Here is an 18,719-nt window from a genome sequence, read left to right as displayed (position 1 = left end):
AGCTTTCTTTCCTTCCAAGCTGTCTTGTATCTTGGCTCAAGGATTTTAAAAGCAGTGTAAAGGCTCTTAAAAAAAAACTGGTTCAGTTTTTCTGAACCAGTAATCATAATCTAGCAAAAACCCAGGGTATTCCACAAAAGATCTGGAGTGTTAACTACGCTAGAAAGTTTGTTTACAGGAGATTAAACTTGACTGGCTGGAGACTGTCATCTGCAAACATGAGCCCATGTAGGAACATGAGCTCCAGCTGTTAAGCCACTTCTGATGGCGAGATGATGCCAGATGATCCAAGAAGAAAAGACTGCTCAATGGTCCAAATCCACTTAAGTTAACTTGAGTCCAAATTCAACACCGTCTACCAAGATATTTTGGAGCACTAAATGCTTTCCCCACTTCATAAGGTAAATGTCCACCACAAAAGTGAAAAGTGGATTCTTTGACAACTTCACATATTGAAATTTGAGTAACTACTAGGTTCATATGAAACTTTTTTTTTGGAGTAAAAATCTGAAATGTATTTAAATATATTAAGCCTCCACTGTTTTCACAATTTCAATTTAGCCACAGTGGAGGGTTTTCAAGCAAAATCATCACTCTAGCACCATGTTTGACTGCTAATGTGATCTTTTTCTAAAATATTTGCTTCAGGATACTCGCCTTATAAAATGTCTCACTTGTGAGTATTTTCATAACTGACTTGGGAACTGTGTATATATATATATATATATATATATACACAGAGGTTTCTCCGAAGTGACGTTGTTGACCTTCCTATTCGGCCAAGTCTGCTATATTGTACCGGATTTTTATTTTTATTTTTTTAAGGCAAGGAGGTTCCCGATGAGTTACTTCCGCTTTTACCGTGTCCCGTTAGTCGGCGTCACAGTGACGCACATAACTTCAGTTGAAAAAACAAAAAACTAAACCTTTAATCTTAACACAGTCTATGGTCTTAACATTGTGGAACATCTGTAGCTGTTTCAGGACATGCTTAAATTTTTTATTTTTATTTTTTACCTCTATTCGACGTAAGGAAGGGGGGCGTGTCGTGTCGCACAGTGCCGTGACCCCACGCTGGTGGGTGATGTAGACAGCTTTTCCTGGAAAATAAACACACAGTCGCTCCAAGATGGCTCCTCAGTCCGCTTTCCGAGTGGCGCTCCTGGTGTCCTTCTCGATTCTCCTCACCGTGGTGCTGGGCTTCGGGCTCCCCGCTCTCCTCAACGCCATCATGAGGTTGCTGGGGCTGCCGGAAACGAGCGTGACCGAGTGCATCGTCGTGATCTACGCGGCTTTTGTGCTGTATGTCGCGACGCCTCGATTCCCCAGGGGATCGGTTGAGGTAAGGGGACAGAGCAGTCTTATGATCCTGCCACACATTTAGCCAGACTGTCTTGAGGAATGTGTCAACATGCACAGCAAATTTCTGAGAGGAAACTTCAGGACTTCAGATTGTCAGAAAATCTCCTTGAGTGCAAGGTGAACGGTGCATGAGGATTAACCTTGCGAAGTCGGCTGCAGCTCTGTGCCCGACAACCTTATTTACAGTGAAGTATTTAATTTTTTTTTTTTTTTGCCTGTATTATGTGAAGTCATGACTGCTTTCTGTTTTCTAGGTGAAAGGAAAAGCCGTGCTCATTACAGGTTGTGACACTGGGTTCGGTCTTTCACTTGCGAAACATCTGCACACGCTCGGTTACACGGTCTTTGCTGGGTGTCTGCTAAAGGTAATAAATCTACATCGTTTTCAGAACAACTGCAGTAAAATCATTTTTTTTTGGTGTTGTTTTTTCAAAAATGGAAACTAAAGTGTGGGCGAGCCAATACTTTGCAGGAGCACTTGTTGCTGCCACTGAAGCTTTGGGGAATATCTGTCAGTTTTGCACACAGAGACTAAAAATTCTTTGCAAAGCAAATAAAGCTCTATCAGAAAGCAAAGTCTGAAGTGTTCATGAATTCCAGATTTGTTTAGTGCACGATTAGGTTTCCCTTGCTAGATTTTCAATGCATGGAGTTATGAAAACATGCAATTGTGACACTCAGATGGAGGATTTACCAAATGTTGTTTATGAGCCTGACTATATTCTTTACATCATGCAGGACAAAGAGGGGGAGGGTGCCAAGGAGCTTGAGGAATTTCATTCAGATCGCATGAAGGTGGTGCAGCTTGACGTCTGCAGTGATGAGCAGGTGAAAAACGCCGTTGAACACATCAAAGGCAATCTGGAGGACTCACAAAGAGGTAGTGTTAACAGTTTATTACCCCTTAATCCAGATAAATGAAACGTGTGCTGACTCATTACGATCCTGTGAATCCGTCAGGTCTGTGGGCTGTGGTGAACAACGCCGGGGTGTCGACCTTCGGAGAGGTGGAGTTCACCTCCATGAACACCTACAAGCAGGTGTCGGAGGTCAACCTATGGGGCACCATCAGGGTCACCAAAGCTGTACTGCCATTAATCCGCAGGGCGAAAGGTAAACCCATGGAAGGTTTTTCTCTGTTCGTTACTTATTAACGCCCACCTTCGTGTAAGCAGCTTGACATATCGAAAAAATGATGCGTCCAAAGTGCAAAAAATCTGAAAGAGACGCATTGTGTGTACAGTGAACACACAATCAGAGCCGTTTTTAGAGACTTTAGGGTGCAAATGTAAAATTTACGATGCATTTTTTTTATTGTAAAAACAAAAACACTACATTGTAGTAAATATAATGCATTTGATTTCAAAATGAATAAAAATTTTAAGAATGCACAAAAATACACTTTAATTGTTTTTGGGTTAAAAAAAAAAAAGCACAAGATGTTTATTCAAATTCTTTTCTGACTTTATTGGCAGCTGATGATACAAAAGTCTTAAGTTCTGGCATCTGTTTTTAGGCTGATCTGATTAATTGGGTTTTTGACTTGGGGGTTGTGGGGAGGATTCAGATCACCTAATATTAATATCAAAGATAACCTTAGGAAACACACACAAAAAAATCACGTTTTCATTTGTTAAAGGACAGTAGCTGTCCACACCAATATAGCCTCATGTAAAAAAAAAAAAGTAATCACTCCCCTTTGATCGTATTTGTCTGAGTTCACAACATCTGAAATCCTTTCCAAATCCACAACGATAAAACTCTCAACATTCTCATATTCCTCATATTCCATTCATCAGCTCATAGTGTAGTTCATTCACGGATTGAAAAAAGTGACCATTTTTGATCTTCCGACTGTTCAGCAAACTCACACCTAAGCCCCCACTTGAACAACAAAACTCCGAGCGATAAATATAAATGCGGTTACGTCTTACCCGCTTGCAGGCCGCGTTGTGAACATCGCCAGCATGTACGGCAGGATGGGCAACCGGCTCAGATCTCCTTACTGCGTGTCGAAACACGGCGTGGAGGTCTTCTCCGACTGTCTGCGCTACGAGATGAAGACCTGGGGAGTGAAAGTGTCCGTCATCGAGCCGGGGAACTACATCGTGGCCACCGGCATCCTCACCCGAGACGTCGTGGCCACCACGGCCAGCAAGCTGTGGGACGAGGCCCCCGCCGAGGTGAAGGAGGACTACGGGAAAAGCCACTTTGAGCAGTACATGGCGCTGATGCGCTCTTACTGCAACAGCGGCGAGAAGGACATGACTCCGGTTCTGGATGACATCGCAGACGCCATCGGGTCGAAGCGTCCGTACACGCGGTACAGCCCCATGGAGCCGCACTGGTGGATCAGGATGCAGGTGATGACCCACCTGCCTGGCGCGTTGTCCGACCTGCTCTACTTCTAAAAGTCCAAGTTTTGGCTTCCTCTCGGTCTCCTATTTCGCAATAGATCAGCCGGAGTTCACCCGATGTAGGGTTTCTGATTCTTCAGCACCTGGAATCATTCACATGATTAAGCCTCAATACTTTTTTTAATGTTTTAAACTGTAAGTAAATAGCTGCAGTTTATTTTTTTTTATATGTCTGGCTTAGACTATGTATTCAGATCTATTCTCTGATGAGTCTCCATTCTTTTTTTTTTTGTTTGTTTGTTTGGTATCAACAGAGTTGCAGCATACTTATAGCTAGCTACCAATAATGCACTTTTATTGCTTGCTGTGATATTATCTAAATCAACTTTGAGCTTGTTCCTTTTTATCTTTTATTTACCATGATACTTTGCAATGTTTTTCCTCATGCAAATCGTTAGGGAGGGTGAAGGGGGATGGGCTTGGAGGGGGGGGCTATGGCACGAAGACAAATCGAGCTTGAAAGGGCTCCTGCTGTTCTGTTGTCGGAACAGACCGGGGCCGGACTTTGAGGGCCGCTGTGATGTTTGCCCCAGAGTTATGTAACAGCCACACAAACTCACTTTGTCCCACATGCGGCAACGAAAAACCAGCATACTACTTCACACTGAAGGGAATAATGAGGGTACTTGGAAGAAGAGGAAATGTTGTTGGACTACCCCTTTGTAAGCGGAATGTTATGTAATATATTGAATTATGCAAATGAACAGAGTGATTTATTTTAAAATACTACAGTCAGTGTCATTTTTTTTCAAAACCTGACTAAATAAACCAAAAGTCATGAACAAGTTTGTTTAAAGTCGCTCTGAATCATTGTAGACGTAGTTTTACTAGTGGCCGCCAGGTGGCACACATGCATCACAGATATAACTGCTGGAATTATAGACACTTCTCCGTGAATTAGAACATGATTCAGGATTCACTACACACAGATATAAACTGTTTTTTAAAATAAAGTTGTATGATTATTTCTTAGAGCTAATAATAAAACACGAAAACTAAAGTATTACATGAGGTCAATTACAAAAACGATATCTACCTCAAATGTTATGAATAATTCAGAAATCTCACCAAGTTGTCCCTCCATTAGTAGAAAATCTCACTAAGATGCTGAAGAGTATCTGTGCTTAAGAGTGCTGAATCTAAGCATACTGAAGGAAAGTTGAGCAAAAGGGGGAAAACTCCAAAGTTTTCCACAGGCAACATGAATAACCACAATATTGACAGGCTTGTTGAGCAAATCCCATCCAAAGGATTACTTCTGCATGGCCCAAACTTTTTTCCCTATAGGCTGACACAATTGTGTTAAAAAATGAGTCATTAGTCTAAATCTGACAGAAATTTGGATTTAAATTATCAGCAATAAATAACTGAAATGTGTGGTGAATCCGCGTTGAGCTGAATAACAGAAAAAGGTTAACTTGTTTTTACGATCTAATATATTCTGAGCACCTGTGCTCCTTTTTATATCAACCTAAAAATATAACATGCATTCAAAGACAAGCAGAAAACTTTTTTTTTTGCTTTTTATTACATCTTGAACACTCTAAATCTTCTAAATTATTACACCTGAAGACAGTCTCCCCTCCATAAAAACAGTATTAAGAGCATAACATTACATTTTTTTCACAGCACTGCCTTTTTTTAATCATTCCACAGCATGAATCTGTTTCTTCACTCTCACTTACAGAAATAAAAAAAAAGAAAGAAAAAAACAGAAAAAAGAAAAAAGCTTTGTGAGACAAATATCACCACAGAAATGTAAGCAGCACGGAAGCACCAAAATCAAACACGGGCCACTTGTTTTTAATATTATCAAGACATCTGTGTGAAAGTTTAACAATATCTCAGGTTCATTTAGCGAGTTCAGACCGCAGGGTAGTTTACTCCCCATCAGGACGAATAGTTTGACGTACAGTCTTGATAATATCTGTCACAACTGACTTTTAATGTCTCTTTAAAGCAGATTTTTTTTCTTTTGTACAGCTACAAGGCTCTGCTCATGCAGCCTCCTTCTTATTGTAAAATGAAAAAAAAAAAAAGATCCCAGTTACAATATCTAAGCAGGGAGATACTGTAGTTCTGTTTTAATATCAAGCTAAATATTTAAATATTGAGTTCGTTCATATTTATGTGGCTAATCTGCAAACAAACAAAAAAACAAAACAACAAAAAAAGTGAAAAATCTTACACTAGTTGTAGATAAAGATGTAAAAATGATAACTTAAACTGTTGACGTTTTGAAACACAAGTTACTTGAGGTGCTCACACAGATTTAGGTCATGATTACATCACACCTGGAGTCGTGTTTATCACTCAACATCCGCACATGTTTATCATTTACGTGTAGGCATTCACTGTTCATCTAATACTTGATGAAGTCAGCTATGGTAAGGTCACTTGAAATGGAACACACCAACTGAAAAAGGGCGTATTATGCCTGACCGAGAAAAGAGAGGGAGGTGGGGTAAAGTCCATGACATTTGGTGAGCGCTAAAGGAGGAAATGCTCTTTCCTATGAGGATGTGTCCGGCCGTCCCGACGCATCTGCCAATCGCTCCGCTGATGCACATGCAAAGCTGTAAGCAGATAGCAGTGATAAGTGAAGAGGGAGGTACGGGTTCTAAAGAGAAAAAGGAGGAAGAACAAAAAATAAATAAATAAAAACCCAAAACCGGGGAGCTAAAGCTTTGGTTGCCGGAAAGCTGTGAAGGCACGTTAAATTCTCCCAAATCCTTTAAAGTGGGGCAGAATGTGTTGGCGGATTCACTTTAATGCTTTGTGGCATCACAGATGCTGCAGAAACTGGGGGCCGGGGAAGGAAGTACTGGCATGGACAGAAAAGTTTTTCTTACAACAAATGAATCCTGCAGATAGCTACAGATTGGGTATTTTCAAAACCCTGGAATCGAGAGGGGGAAGGGTAATTCTTAAAACTTCAAAACCAGTGTGATTACTGAAATCCACATAGCTGCAAATGGGAACGCTAATTAATTGCTAAGTTTAATTATAAATCAACAGTTATCTCCAAAAGCTTAATAATCCTGTTTTGTTTTATGCTCCATATTAAGACAAACTGTTCAAGAAACTGTAAAATTAGCACTTTAAACATTAACCTGAATGAACCTCAGTACCTCCAGTTCACACCGACAACAGTCCTCAATGTGGAAGCAACTACTGAGCAAAGAAGACTCATAGTAAGCCCTTTTCAGTTTCAGAGATCTGAGAAGTCATTTTAAAGTAAACAATTGTATTTGATGACATCTCAGTGGTTTATTTGGGCTGCGGGAGAAAGAAAGACTTTCAGCAGATAACAGGAGGGTTAAACAGTGTAGCAAATTTGCCGTTTTGCTTTTTAAAATCGGTTTTGAAAATGCTGGATGATGAAACGTTTGACTTTTATATGAGATAAGATACAGAACTACATTCTCCAGAAACTACGCACGGAAACCGGCGTTTTATCAACACCAGCGCTGCTGAAAGCCAACATAAGATGCTGGATTTGAAAGTGTTTGTTTTGAAAAACTGACTCTCACACAGTGTGACATCACCACTACTCAGCAAATAACGTTGTTTAAATCTTCCTGTAACAAGGTTCTGAAAGAAAACAATTGGGGAGAAAAATGGATATTGATAGGTAGAAGATTGGTCATTCTGATTGGTCCGTCTCTACTTCTGCCAATCACCTCAGATGCTTCCATCAAAAACCTTACACCCAATCAGCTGCTTAGTAGATGATGGACTGGGAGTGGCTGTTGCAGTGGAACATGCTCTCCAATTCCTTAGTCTATTTTTCCTTCCCTCATCCTCTCCTCTTTTTGTGCCCGGGTCCAACCAGCTGCAGCTGGAGAACTCATCATCGCAGGCTTTGTGATGATCATCATCATCATCATCCCCCTGCTGGAGCTGCTCCCTGCCAGCACTCTGTCTGCTGCAGCTTTGATTGCTGCCCTTCCACATTCAGACTCTACCTAGCCCCCTTTCAATGAAAAAAAAACAAAAAAAAAACGCTCACTCCAGACCTTCGCTGTACATTAGAAACTTGGATCTTTTCTGCCTGTGCAAGGAATAGGTCGGGGGGTTTTTTTGTATGATATCCATGCTTTGCAAGTACGCACACTTGACCTCCCAGTGACCCTCAATTCCCTTTAGTAATCACTAATTTAGGAGCGGTGAGATCACCCTGTTGGCTGCCTGAGCCAGTCCTCCACTTCCCCTCTCTGTTCCAGAGAACTAGATTTATACATTTTCTTTTCCTGATGACAAAAAAAAAAGGACTCCATGACTCCAACGGTGAACTTTAGACACAAAGATACTCCCAAAACCTAGAGGTGCACTAACCAATCAACCGGAGATCAGGGTAGACCAATTTGGTCAGCTTTAATTTGTGAAAAATATGATTTTTCCTCCCACTATCAGTAAGCACACTTAAGCTATAAACTTTCTACATAAACCCATCAAAAAGCAGCATGTGTCATAAAAAAAAAAATAAAAAAAAGTTTGCAGAGATGAACCAAACATTAAAGTGAGTCAACGTGTAAGACCTGTAGGCATGGCTCTGATCAAAATCTGCTTTTTTTTTTTTTTTTTTTTTTTGCTTAATCAGCAGATTAAGAGCATAGATTTTTCAACAAAACTAATAGCTCCCACCATTTTAATTCTGCAGATTGCAGTAAAATGTATTTTGATGCCATTTTCTAATTTAGAAAAGGGGGAATCAGATAACAGCTAGGGGCATGGACTTTGGTCCATTAATGTGGATAATCTTGTAATTCCTTCATAAGCTGTTGGATTCCAAACCTGAAACACATTTGTTCTCATGTTTTATAATCTTTTTTGGGGGCAGGGGGAGAAATCAATCAAAATCAGAAACGACAGATCCCCAAAAGTTGGTATTAGTAAAAAAAATTAAAAAAAAAGTCGATTTCTACCAGCTGTGAAATGGACTCTTAACGGGAGATAAAAGGGAGTTTGGTTTGACACTATTCTACTTATTTGCATCATGAGATTCGCCGAGTAATTTGCCTCCTCTTTGTAACATTCACATGATGTGGATACAGCAAAAATGTGGCACAAGCAGTTCTATTGTACAAAAAAACAACAACAGAAAAAAAGCCTACTTTGCACAAGAAATGGAGGAAAACAAAAAAACAAAAAAAAAAGCAGATGCATTGTAACATTTCAATCTCAACAACACAGATCCTAACAAATCTAAATAAATATAGTTTGGTCACTTGATTTTTTTTATCAATGATTAGCTGAGGTTGTGAATTAATGTGTCCACAACCACAAAGAAGCAAAAAAAAAAAAAAAAAAAAAAAAAAAATAAAAAATAAAAAAAAAGCTTTAAGACAAACATTAAAGTGAGTCAACGTGTAAGACCTGTAGGCATGGCTCTGAGTAAGTCGTCATCTAAAAATATCTCAGTCGTGTAGTTTAAAAAAAAAAATTGTAAAAATCACATCTTTAAAGGAAATTGTTAAAAAAAAAGATTATATATTACCAACATAAAGAAATCTAAATGAAACCCTAATAGATACCAAGGGTGAAATACATGCCGTTGCCTATGACCTAAGGTGGATAATTTAAAATGCGACCAAGAGGCCTGTAGTCATCTCTCGGGGTCCGTAAAGTCTTTTCTTCAGCCCTCTCTCAACGTCTCTCCCATGCTTTTTCCATATCTCCTCTTGGAATGCTCACAAAGTGGCCATTTAAGTCCTGATGATGTGTTAAGTCTTCAGGCTTGGAGCAGAAATGTTAGTGTGTGTTCTGGTGTAAGGATCTGTTTTATATATGGAAGCCATTAATCTCTGTGCATGTGTGTGTGCTCACGCACGCGCATATGCGAGTGCGCGTGTGTGTGTGTGAGGATCGGATCAGGATGCGGCCAGAGCTTTGATCAGGTACAGTTTGTCTCCCTGCTCACTGGTGAAGATGGGAGCCTTTTTGTAGTGTTCGACAAGCTCTTCCATAGAGTTGAATTTGCGCTGTCCGATGCAGTAAAGGTTCTCCTTCAGCTGCACTTTGAAATGCTTGTTCTTGCTCTGCGCCTTTAGGGAGATGGAGAAGTCATTTGGCTGAAAAAGTAGAAGGAAAAACTCGGATTAGTGACCACGGACAACAGGAACGATTAGAAGGAAAGGAAAAATCCAGAATTTTTAAAGAGAAGGTCTGTTAAAAGTTTAGCAGCAGATAATACGTATTCAGACAGGCTGGTTCCGGAGGCTGAAGCTAATGGCGGCATTGAAAGGGCCCCAAAACCAAAGCGGACTTAAACCGTAAAGTACCTCTAATCTTAAAAATGTCAGAGGGTTTACGTTAATGCGTAGCAATGAGTATATTTAAGCCATTGCTACGCATTCATTGGACGGTTATTAATACTGATGATTATTTACACAAAAGACAGAGAAAGGAGATCGTGCAACCCCGGTAATATTCCTGTGTGAAACGCAAACTGAGAATTGAGCATTAGAAAACATTCATAGTCAAAGTTAACATGGTTTGAAAAACAAAAGAGATGTATATATAACTAGAATATTGTTAACTTGAACTGCTGTAATAGGTTTGCTTTCAAATATTTTTTTACCAGTTAATGCTGGTTGGAATCTGTACAAATAACACATGAAATACTGTTCTTATAAATTATAATGATCAGAGTCTTAAAATGCTGAAAATCTGCTTCAGTCTTTGCTCTGCAGAGACTAGCCCTTAGCTATAGTCTTCTGGGTACAACTTAGTTGCATTTATACCAGACAAAGATGGCAAGAACTTTACAGCAGAAAAAAAGAAGCGTAGAATCTATCAAAAACTTTCAGGGTAACAACACCTTCAAGACACCCAAAATGTTCACATGTATTTTTCAGGTGCCCTTAAACAGTTCTAGGAAAAAGATGTTAACAGAAACTATAAATAAGACCCACGTTAGCTAACTGACTGGGTAAATAACATAGATCTATTTTTGTATACATTGTCTTGCTGAAAAATCCACCCTAATTTCTTGTTTAGATTTTTATCAAGAATGCCTCTGACACTGTTCTCCATTCTTCCTTCCCTCACTGACGTGAAATCTGCCAGTACTGAATCATCAAAGACGGCCCAACGCCATGTTTTCAACCATCTGATCACAGTAAACTCTCCCAGTAGCGAACTGACTTGTCATAGTCTTAAACCAACTTTAAAGACATTGAAAATCTTTTTACTTCAACAGTGGAGTCTTGTGCAGTAGACATTTCTAAAAGGAATTGTGGTTTTCACAAAAATTCTGGACTTTTTTGAAGCTCTCTGTAAGTGATCTGAAAATCAAACTAGTCTTTCCACACTGCTGGCAACCTTATTCGTGAGATTTTTGACATTGTCTTGGGAGAGGGCTGGGCTTGTATTCTTCTAACATGTCTCTTGTGTGTTTCCTTGGTAACAAGAAATCTTGCATCATCCCCTAATATTAACACACATCTGAATTTACTGACTAATTGGAGTTGATTTCTTTGTAGGCGTGGATTACTTGGATTGGTACTGATGTTAACATGACATTCTAATCTGATTACTCCCTTCAAGAGTGAGAAATGTTGGTGTGCTCAATAATTAATCCTCTCTGCTGTATCAACTAGAGGTAAGATAGTAAGTGCTTATAAACTTTTAACAGAACATAATCTCAGAAATTCTGAACAACGCCTTGAATGAACAGATCTTAGTGACTGACCGATGACTCGCTATCTCGGATGAGGAAGTCTCCCTCCATGCCTCTTTGATTTAGCGCCACCTCTGCCTGGTGGCGCGTCACTTTTCCGTAGTACCACTCCTTCCCAGCAAAGCGCCCGCTGCCTGAGGGCGAGATGTAGTCACAGTCAGGCGTTGGAGGCCCGGCTGGCCCTGCTGTGGATTTATGGGAGCTGGAGTCAAGAACAGTAACGTAGTTCTTAGGCACCAGGCCCAACTGTCCGTCTGCTTTGCGGCACTTCCACCACTCTGGGTCGTTCTCTGGTTTCTCTATGACCTCCATCACCTCGCCCCGCTCAAAGTTCAGTTCCTCGTCGTTGCCAGTGCTGAAGGGGTAAAGCGCCTGAACCGTGTGCAACACTCTGTTTCCGTTCGTGCTGCTTCTTACCACGTCAACCAGCTTCTCAGTCAGCGATCCGGCAGCCGGATCACCCAGGCCGCCCATGCCCCCTCCCCCCGCCGTCCCATCCACGTCCTCCGTCACGTAGTTGGACGGGAACCAGCCAGACCGTCCGTTGTAGCTGCCGCGCCACCAGCCGTCGCTGCACTTCTCCATCACCACCACCCGCGTGCCCTTCACCAAAGAGAGTTCGTCCTCACGCTCCGCAGAATAACTGAACTTGACGAAAGCAGGCACGTTGAGGTCGTACAGCCTCTCGCCGTTATCGGTGCTCATGTCCGTGTCGGCGTTGGAAGCGGTGTCTCTCATCCCTCCCTTCCTGCTCTTTACCTTCCCAATTCCTAGGAGACAAAAAAAACAGAAAGATGATTAGCAGTGAGATCTACAAATGCAGATAAATTTGTTGGTGCCCCTTATAACGGTGGTAAATACTTACTCACCTATACCCATTTCAAAGAAATAAAATAAATTCATATTTTACAGTTCAGCCTGAATTTACAGATATAGTGGTTTCTTCATTCAAGTCAACAATCTCAGAAAATTAAACAAATTTGGCGATCCTCTTCAGAAATCAAACCAAATACAAAGTTGGTAACAGTAAAGTACAGTAATTATTTTAATGTCAAAACAGATTTTAAAAAAGGGGGATAAAAGATATATTGGCTTTTGGCATCGTTATGCCCTGCTTAACACTAATTGACATCTAATGTTTATATGCAACGGTCACGTGTCAGGTACACAGCAGGGGTATTCCCACTTGTGGCAATAGCAATTTGGTTAATTGTTTCCCCTCCACCCGATTGAAAAACTTTAAATCATATTAAATATCTGAATGCAGTAGAATAATCAGAGTGAGATTATTCTACTGCATAAAAAAAAATAAAAAAATAAAAAAAAACATTGAGGCTATTGACATTTTTTTTTAGCAGAGGTCTCAATAAATTTGCCCATACCTGTTAGCCAAAATAATCTTTTTGCCCCCCAGCCCCCTAACTTTCTAATGGTGTGGGACAAGTTTAAACAAGAAATGAAAAGGAAAAGAAAAAGAAAATGAAGCAATAATTAGCATTACAGGCTTTCTAAATATCCTTTCCTTTTCACATCAGAGCCCAAACCCCCCACGCTCTAAATCTAAATACATTCTTGAGGATTAGGTCTAGGTGCTCAGGAAACAACAAAAATCATGGTGGAATAAAAACTGAATGGGACGAAAACTTGTTTTGACATGGGCCTACAAATCCTGTAGAAACTGTTTTCTTTGTGTACCGTCACCTAATACTAAAATCAGACACCTCACCCCCACTCCGGTCAGCCTGAACTCCCTGGAACAGAACAGTTCAGCCAGCTACAACCTCATTGCTGCTAATCACATTGCAATAATCACCTTGGCCGTGCTGCATCCTGATTTCAAACTCTTCTACTTCTCTCCAACTCTATGGAGTTACTGTAGTTTCATTGTTGAAGAGCCGTGACCATTTTATAACGTTTAAACAACTCCAGCTCAGCCCAACCAGACGCTGATATCACAGACGGTGACAGATTTAGGCTCATTTCTGATTACGTTTGCAAGGCTATTGCTTGCATAATCAAAAGACAGCTGGGTGAAATTACACGGTGGAGCAGGGTGGAGTCTCCGGGACTGCGCTGGGAGGACGGCGTGCGTCGTCTGTTATCCCAGCCGCTGGGGAAACGCGAGTGTCCTTTACCGCAGATGGATTGTTACTGAAAGGTGCCTCTGACTCAAGGGGAGCAGACAAATTTCACAGTAGGGCTCAGAGTCCAACGTCAAATTGCTTCCAGGTAGAGCCTGTTATTAGTCCCACCACTGTGCATAAGTACAGAGTGTAGACAGGGTGTTAAGAGCTGATGTCTGGAGGCGGAGGTTACGTGCTGCACACATGCCAGTCAGGCATCTTTCTACCAACTCACACAAGACAAAAAGAGATATCGGAGGACAGATCGGAAGCTTCCGTCACAAAAAGGAACATTATCAGATAAATTCCTGGCATGCACAATTTAAAAAGAGATTCTGCAGTTGGACCCTTTATGGTTGGAAGTGACCTAATTTAGCCCAAATGAAGGTTGGAGGCCATCAACTACTGATAGAGACATCTTTAATCTCCAAATGAGAACAGAGAGATAACAAAGTTTACATTTTATCTAAGGAAAGGCTTATCGCTGGCCTTGTCACTGGTGTCCATTTACTGCTTTTGTCTGCTTTGGTTCCCTGAATGCTTTGCATTAAAAAAGAAGAGCCACAGCATTTGCATAGATGCTCAATCTGCAGCCAGGTAAGTAATGGGGAGTTTGGATTTGCCTGCACAGCTAACAGATACAGGGCTGCTACTGAGAGCAATGCTTCTCCTAAAACCTCATCTATCATGGTGTTCTGGAGTTATGCAGAAGAATTCACTTGTCGGCTGCGTGGGAGCGCTTCCTTTACAGTTTAGCAGAGATAATATCTTTTCACATCAAACACACGAAATGGAAACGCTTCTCCAGAGAAGGCCACAGCTGCACTGAGCTCAGGTGGCGCTAACAGATACTGGCTAGTGCTTTCCTTGATAATCAGCCAGGCTTGTGTGTTCAGTTGAGTTTTGGACATTTGTGTACAAATAGCTGGAAATCTGCAACCGTAATGTCACAGAAGTAACGCAGGAAGGAATCTTGCAGAGACTTCCGAAACCACAGACTGAAGGGAATCTGTTTGGAACTGGATTTTGTTTAGACAAATAAGAATAAAAGGGGGATGAAACAATTGTGCACCACAAGTTTCTGATCATTTGTGGGACATTCCAAGAACTACATATTATTTCTCTTGCACTTCACAATTATCCACACTTTTTGTAGGTCCATCACAGAAAATCCTAGCAAAATCCAACTAAAGCACAGCAAAAATCAGGGTCTAACTATTACAGATTTCTGCCTTTCTTTGGGTTCTGATCTCCAAGAAAGCAAAACGTATTTTTACTTAGGATTGTAAAATAGAAAAGTGTTACTGATTCCTAATTAAACAGAAAATTAAGGACCTGCATGATTTTTTTTACCATGTTACCATTATCAGATTTTTAGTAAACAAAAGCACTTCATAGTAGTCAATACTTGATACCATGAAGGTGGATGTGCTTGTAAACTCTCAATAGAGGAGATTCTTTTTATTTTACATTTTGAGGTGCTTGTCGCCACAATTCACATTATGGCAGGAATTGGGCAGAGAGAGAATGGGAAAAGCTGGAGATATGCAGCAAAACTCCAGAAAGTTGGGAGTGGAACCCCAGACGGTTGAGTTCAGGACTAATAGCCGCCGTGGGACCGCTCTACAGTGAAACCCTCCAGAACCCAATGATGGTTTTGACGCAGTTAAAGAAAGGGGTTGGGTTTCAGTATCTGACCTACTGGTCAAGAGAAGCATTGTTACAACTACAAACACACTGTACTTACAAGGTGTTTTCAAAATGTGCTTGGTTGCACTCAATCGTATTTAAGTGTTTTAAAGTTAAACAGGGATGAATACAAACGCACGACATATGTGTCAGATTATATGTAAAAAATAAAATACAATAAAAATGTTTAATAGTCCTCAAATTCGTATTTACATATTAGTATTTATTTGTCTATTACATCTTATCCTAATAAACAGAGTGAAGACGGTGGTAGGAATCACCCGTACCAAGGCATACTGAGGATTTAAAAAGTACTGTTTTCATTTGTCCTTCTATACTGTTCCCAGTTAAAGTTAAATGCAAGTGTAGGGCAGCCAAATGTTTCCTCTAGGTATATGAAAGTACAGTTAACGGTGCTGCTGTTGCACGCTGCCAGTCAGCTGGATGAAAGGAGGCTATCGCACTTAACGCTTGCTAGAAGGACAAATTCTACTATTCGTAAAGAAAAATCTTCAATCCATCACTCAGTGAGTTAACATTTTTTTAAACTACACTTGCTAAGCACCTACCTGCAGATGGCATGGTATAATTCAATAAATACTTGATAATTTCAACCAAATTTAGGCATTCATTGTGTATTTTTTCTTAAGTTGATGTATCTAAATCAAAATATTATCTTAATGGTATTTATAATATTATTAGAACTGTAACACAACTCTTGTTTCTTTCTGCTTTAAACTTTATTGTGATTACTGTGATAAAGAGCCAGCCCATACCAAGTCACAGAAAATAGAAAAGTTCAAAGGTCATGACACTGTACACTATAGCTGGAGATTCCAAATTAAATTTCCCAATTTCCAGCTCAGGGGAAAAATTTACTGTCATAAAATGTTGCAAATATTTGAATTTCTTTTCCTACGTGGTGACATGTCGCAGTTCTTTCTCTATATGTCACACAAAACATATACAAATATTGTATGTCACTTGGTTATTTAAAATATGTATTTGTGATGACAGGAAAGTGCCATTTGAAAGAGGAAGCAGACACCGCTCAGAGATCTAAAAATACCCCTCTCCCGATTTTGCCTCATTTTCTACACCTGACAGTAATCCTAAACAAAGACAACCACTTGAACTTTGTAAGCACATACAGCGTGGGGCGTTCAGCTTCCCCTCAAAGCCGCAAACGTTGTTGCGGCTCTGCTGCAAGCTGGGAAAACCTTATGAGAGAAATTAAAAACACTGTGCACTGGAAACTTTTCTCGTACGACATCACATGCCTCTTTTTTTTTTTTCTTGCGTGCTTCCTGAGAGAGGGATGTGGGGGAAGGAAATTACACAGAATCAGATGGCTGTAAATCACTGCAAACAATGACGAAGAGCACAACACGCACATGTTGGGTTCCTTCAAAATAAAATAAAAAAATTTAAAAAAGGAAGAAAGAAAGAAAGAAAAAAGAAAAAACAAGTTTGTTTACAGATGAATCGAAACAACACAAAGAGAAGAAAGTGCCGGGAAGTCTGTCCAGCTACCGGTGACATACAGGAATGAGGTTTTTTTTGTTGTTTTTTTTCTGTCCAAACTCTGGCCTGCCTATGCTAGTTGGCTGTCCATTGTCTGGCAGGGCCCTTTCGACCTCCCGGCTTCCCTCCATTCCAGGGCTCTTCCTCTGTGGACGACAACACCCCGCGTCAGCCTGTCTGACAGGCCTTTAACATCCCTTTGCTTTGACACTGACGCTTTTTCCAACCAGTCAGGTCGGAGCAAACCGACCTGCTGCCTCTTTTGCGGAAAGTTGCCGTCACATCCTACTTCGCAATTCCAGTCAAGTTGCTTAAAATTACTGTGCAGCAATGTCTGCCGCCTGATTGCAGACACTCAGGAGGAGTTTTGCAAGTTCATGACAACAATATGTCTTCGGACATGTAGTGGAAAACAGCAGTCCTCAGCCATATGGTTTGCTCAGAGACGTACGCATTAAGTGTAATGACAGCATGTTGAGCCAGAAGCTGAGTGAGTCAATCAAAAGGAGGGGGACAGCGCGCACACGAGTGAGTCGGCGTATTCGCGGTTGGGGCTGCCTTTTAGAGGCCGTGGCTTCAATTGGGTCTGCCAACATGGCTGATGGATACACAGGAAGCGTGCAGAGCTCTTTCAACTTTCAACTTCAAATGCAGGCAACCATCGATCTCTGTGATGGGGCAGAGTTCAAGGAGAGGTGCCGCCGAGCAAAGCTGCTGATGACAGATGCTACAGTGCGTTTGAGGTTGCGATCTGTCAGGTTGTATCAAATCAACCAATTAGGAAACTACTTCCCATACTCCACCTAATGGTAATCCACGCTCACCTTCATCATTACAACAGTGCTGGAATCATGAGCGCAAATTAAAGGATGGAGACATAATTTGTTAAGTCTGTTTTCATCCCATTATCTTTCAGCTAATCAGAAAGACATGAATAACGTAGGGCTACTCAATTTCAGCAAAACATCCATTTGCATCCATTATAATAAATCTTGTGACAGTAATTAACCCACAATTCTCCCATCTTCTACAGTCAAGATGTCTTTACTAACAGTGTACCTAAGCAACTCAATCTCTCAAACCTTTACCCAAAGTGTATGGATTGACTTTGGAGAGAAAGTTAATTCAACTTGCCAAACAACATTATTGGCATTATTGTCAATATACATGCATGGACTCACTAATAAATGTTTAGGATTCTGTGGATTCCTTTATAATAAACAGCCAAAATCATAAAATCGGTGGTATGTTAATGAGTAAACGTTTGTGTAAGTGAGAGAACCCAATAGAATTTTCACACTTAAAAAGAGACACTTTTAATGCACAGACACAGCTTTAATATTGGGATTACATTTGAAGAAGTTAATGCATCTCTACGACCTTCAATAATTGGGTTAGATTAAGTTTATTTTGCACAACTAAGTTCCTCTGTTTTATTCTCATGTGCTTTATGTAACAAGCTGGACTCAGAAAGGACACTTTGAGTTCTTAAAAGTTAAAGAAAGGATGCAAATCTTTACACACACAAGCTGCTATTTTAATAATGCTAGCAGCGCTACCCAAACCAGATGATAGTAGTAGATTTTAAGACACTTTAAGGGCTTAGTTCAATCCAGTCGAGTTATTATCCACTACCTGTAGTAGAACAGATGTAAACTTTTCGGATATTAAATAATTATGTAATGTTGGTCAGATGTAAACCACCTGTTTTAATTGCCTTTTGAGTCATTTGAAAATGACTCAAAATGAAAGCTATTGTTAGCGGGTAATAACAGTCCGTTAGTGTTTTGTTTAGTTGAAAATCCATGTTTCTAAGATATGCATATCTCTGACTAACTTGTCCACCTCCTGCAATGGTGAACTCAATTTCCCAACTAGCTCTTGTGCAGTAAGATGTGCTCAGGATTTGAACTAATACTC

At 40.4% G+C, this 18,719-nt stretch overlaps 2 protein-coding genes across 5 annotated transcripts in view; one reads left to right on the top strand and one right to left on the bottom strand.

Moving 5' to 3' along the window:
* The first annotated feature begins 893 nt into the window (after positions 1-893).
* On the top strand, positions 894-4,564 carry bdh1 (3-hydroxybutyrate dehydrogenase, type 1). 2 transcript variants are annotated; one of them, XM_008396173.3, is made up of 5 exons: positions 894-1,342; positions 1,617-1,727; positions 2,101-2,242; positions 2,323-2,475; positions 3,307-4,564. In XM_008396173.3, exons 1-5 carry the CDS (start codon positions 1,130-1,132, stop codon positions 3,771-3,773), a joined length of 1,086 nt encoding a protein of 361 aa, XP_008394395.1. In that variant the 5' UTR covers positions 894-1,129; the 3' UTR covers positions 3,774-4,564. The 2 variants fall into 2 exon arrangements, with proteins under 2 accessions (XP_008394395.1, XP_008394396.1); XM_008396174.3 differs by lacking the exon at positions 894-1,342 and adding an exon at positions 1,349-1,479.
* Positions 4,565-8,141: 3,577 nt separating this feature from the next.
* The window catches only part of nck1b (NCK adaptor protein 1b), a 38,628-nt gene continuing 28,050 nt past the window's right edge, over positions 8,142-18,719 (bottom strand). For all 3 annotated transcript variants that reach the window (XM_008396175.3, XM_008396176.3, XM_008396178.3), the window contains 2 exons: positions 11,476-12,233; positions 8,142-9,853 (listed from right to left, as the gene is read on the bottom strand). In XM_008396175.3, coding sequence (XP_008394397.1) covers positions 9,653-9,853; positions 11,476-12,233 — 959 coding nt within the window. In that variant the 3' untranslated portion in view covers positions 8,142-9,652. The remainder of the gene's footprint in view (positions 9,854-11,475; positions 12,234-18,719) is intronic.

Source organism: Poecilia reticulata, chromosome 20, assembly GCF_904066995.2.
Source record: "Poecilia reticulata chromosome 20, P_reticulata-male-v2, whole genome shotgun sequence".
In the NCBI taxonomy this organism is placed as follows: Eukaryota; Metazoa; Chordata; class Actinopteri; order Cyprinodontiformes; family Poeciliidae; genus Poecilia; species Poecilia reticulata.
The sequence above is the reverse complement of the archived record's forward strand: the minus strand, read 5'-3'. Positions and strand labels throughout refer to the sequence as shown.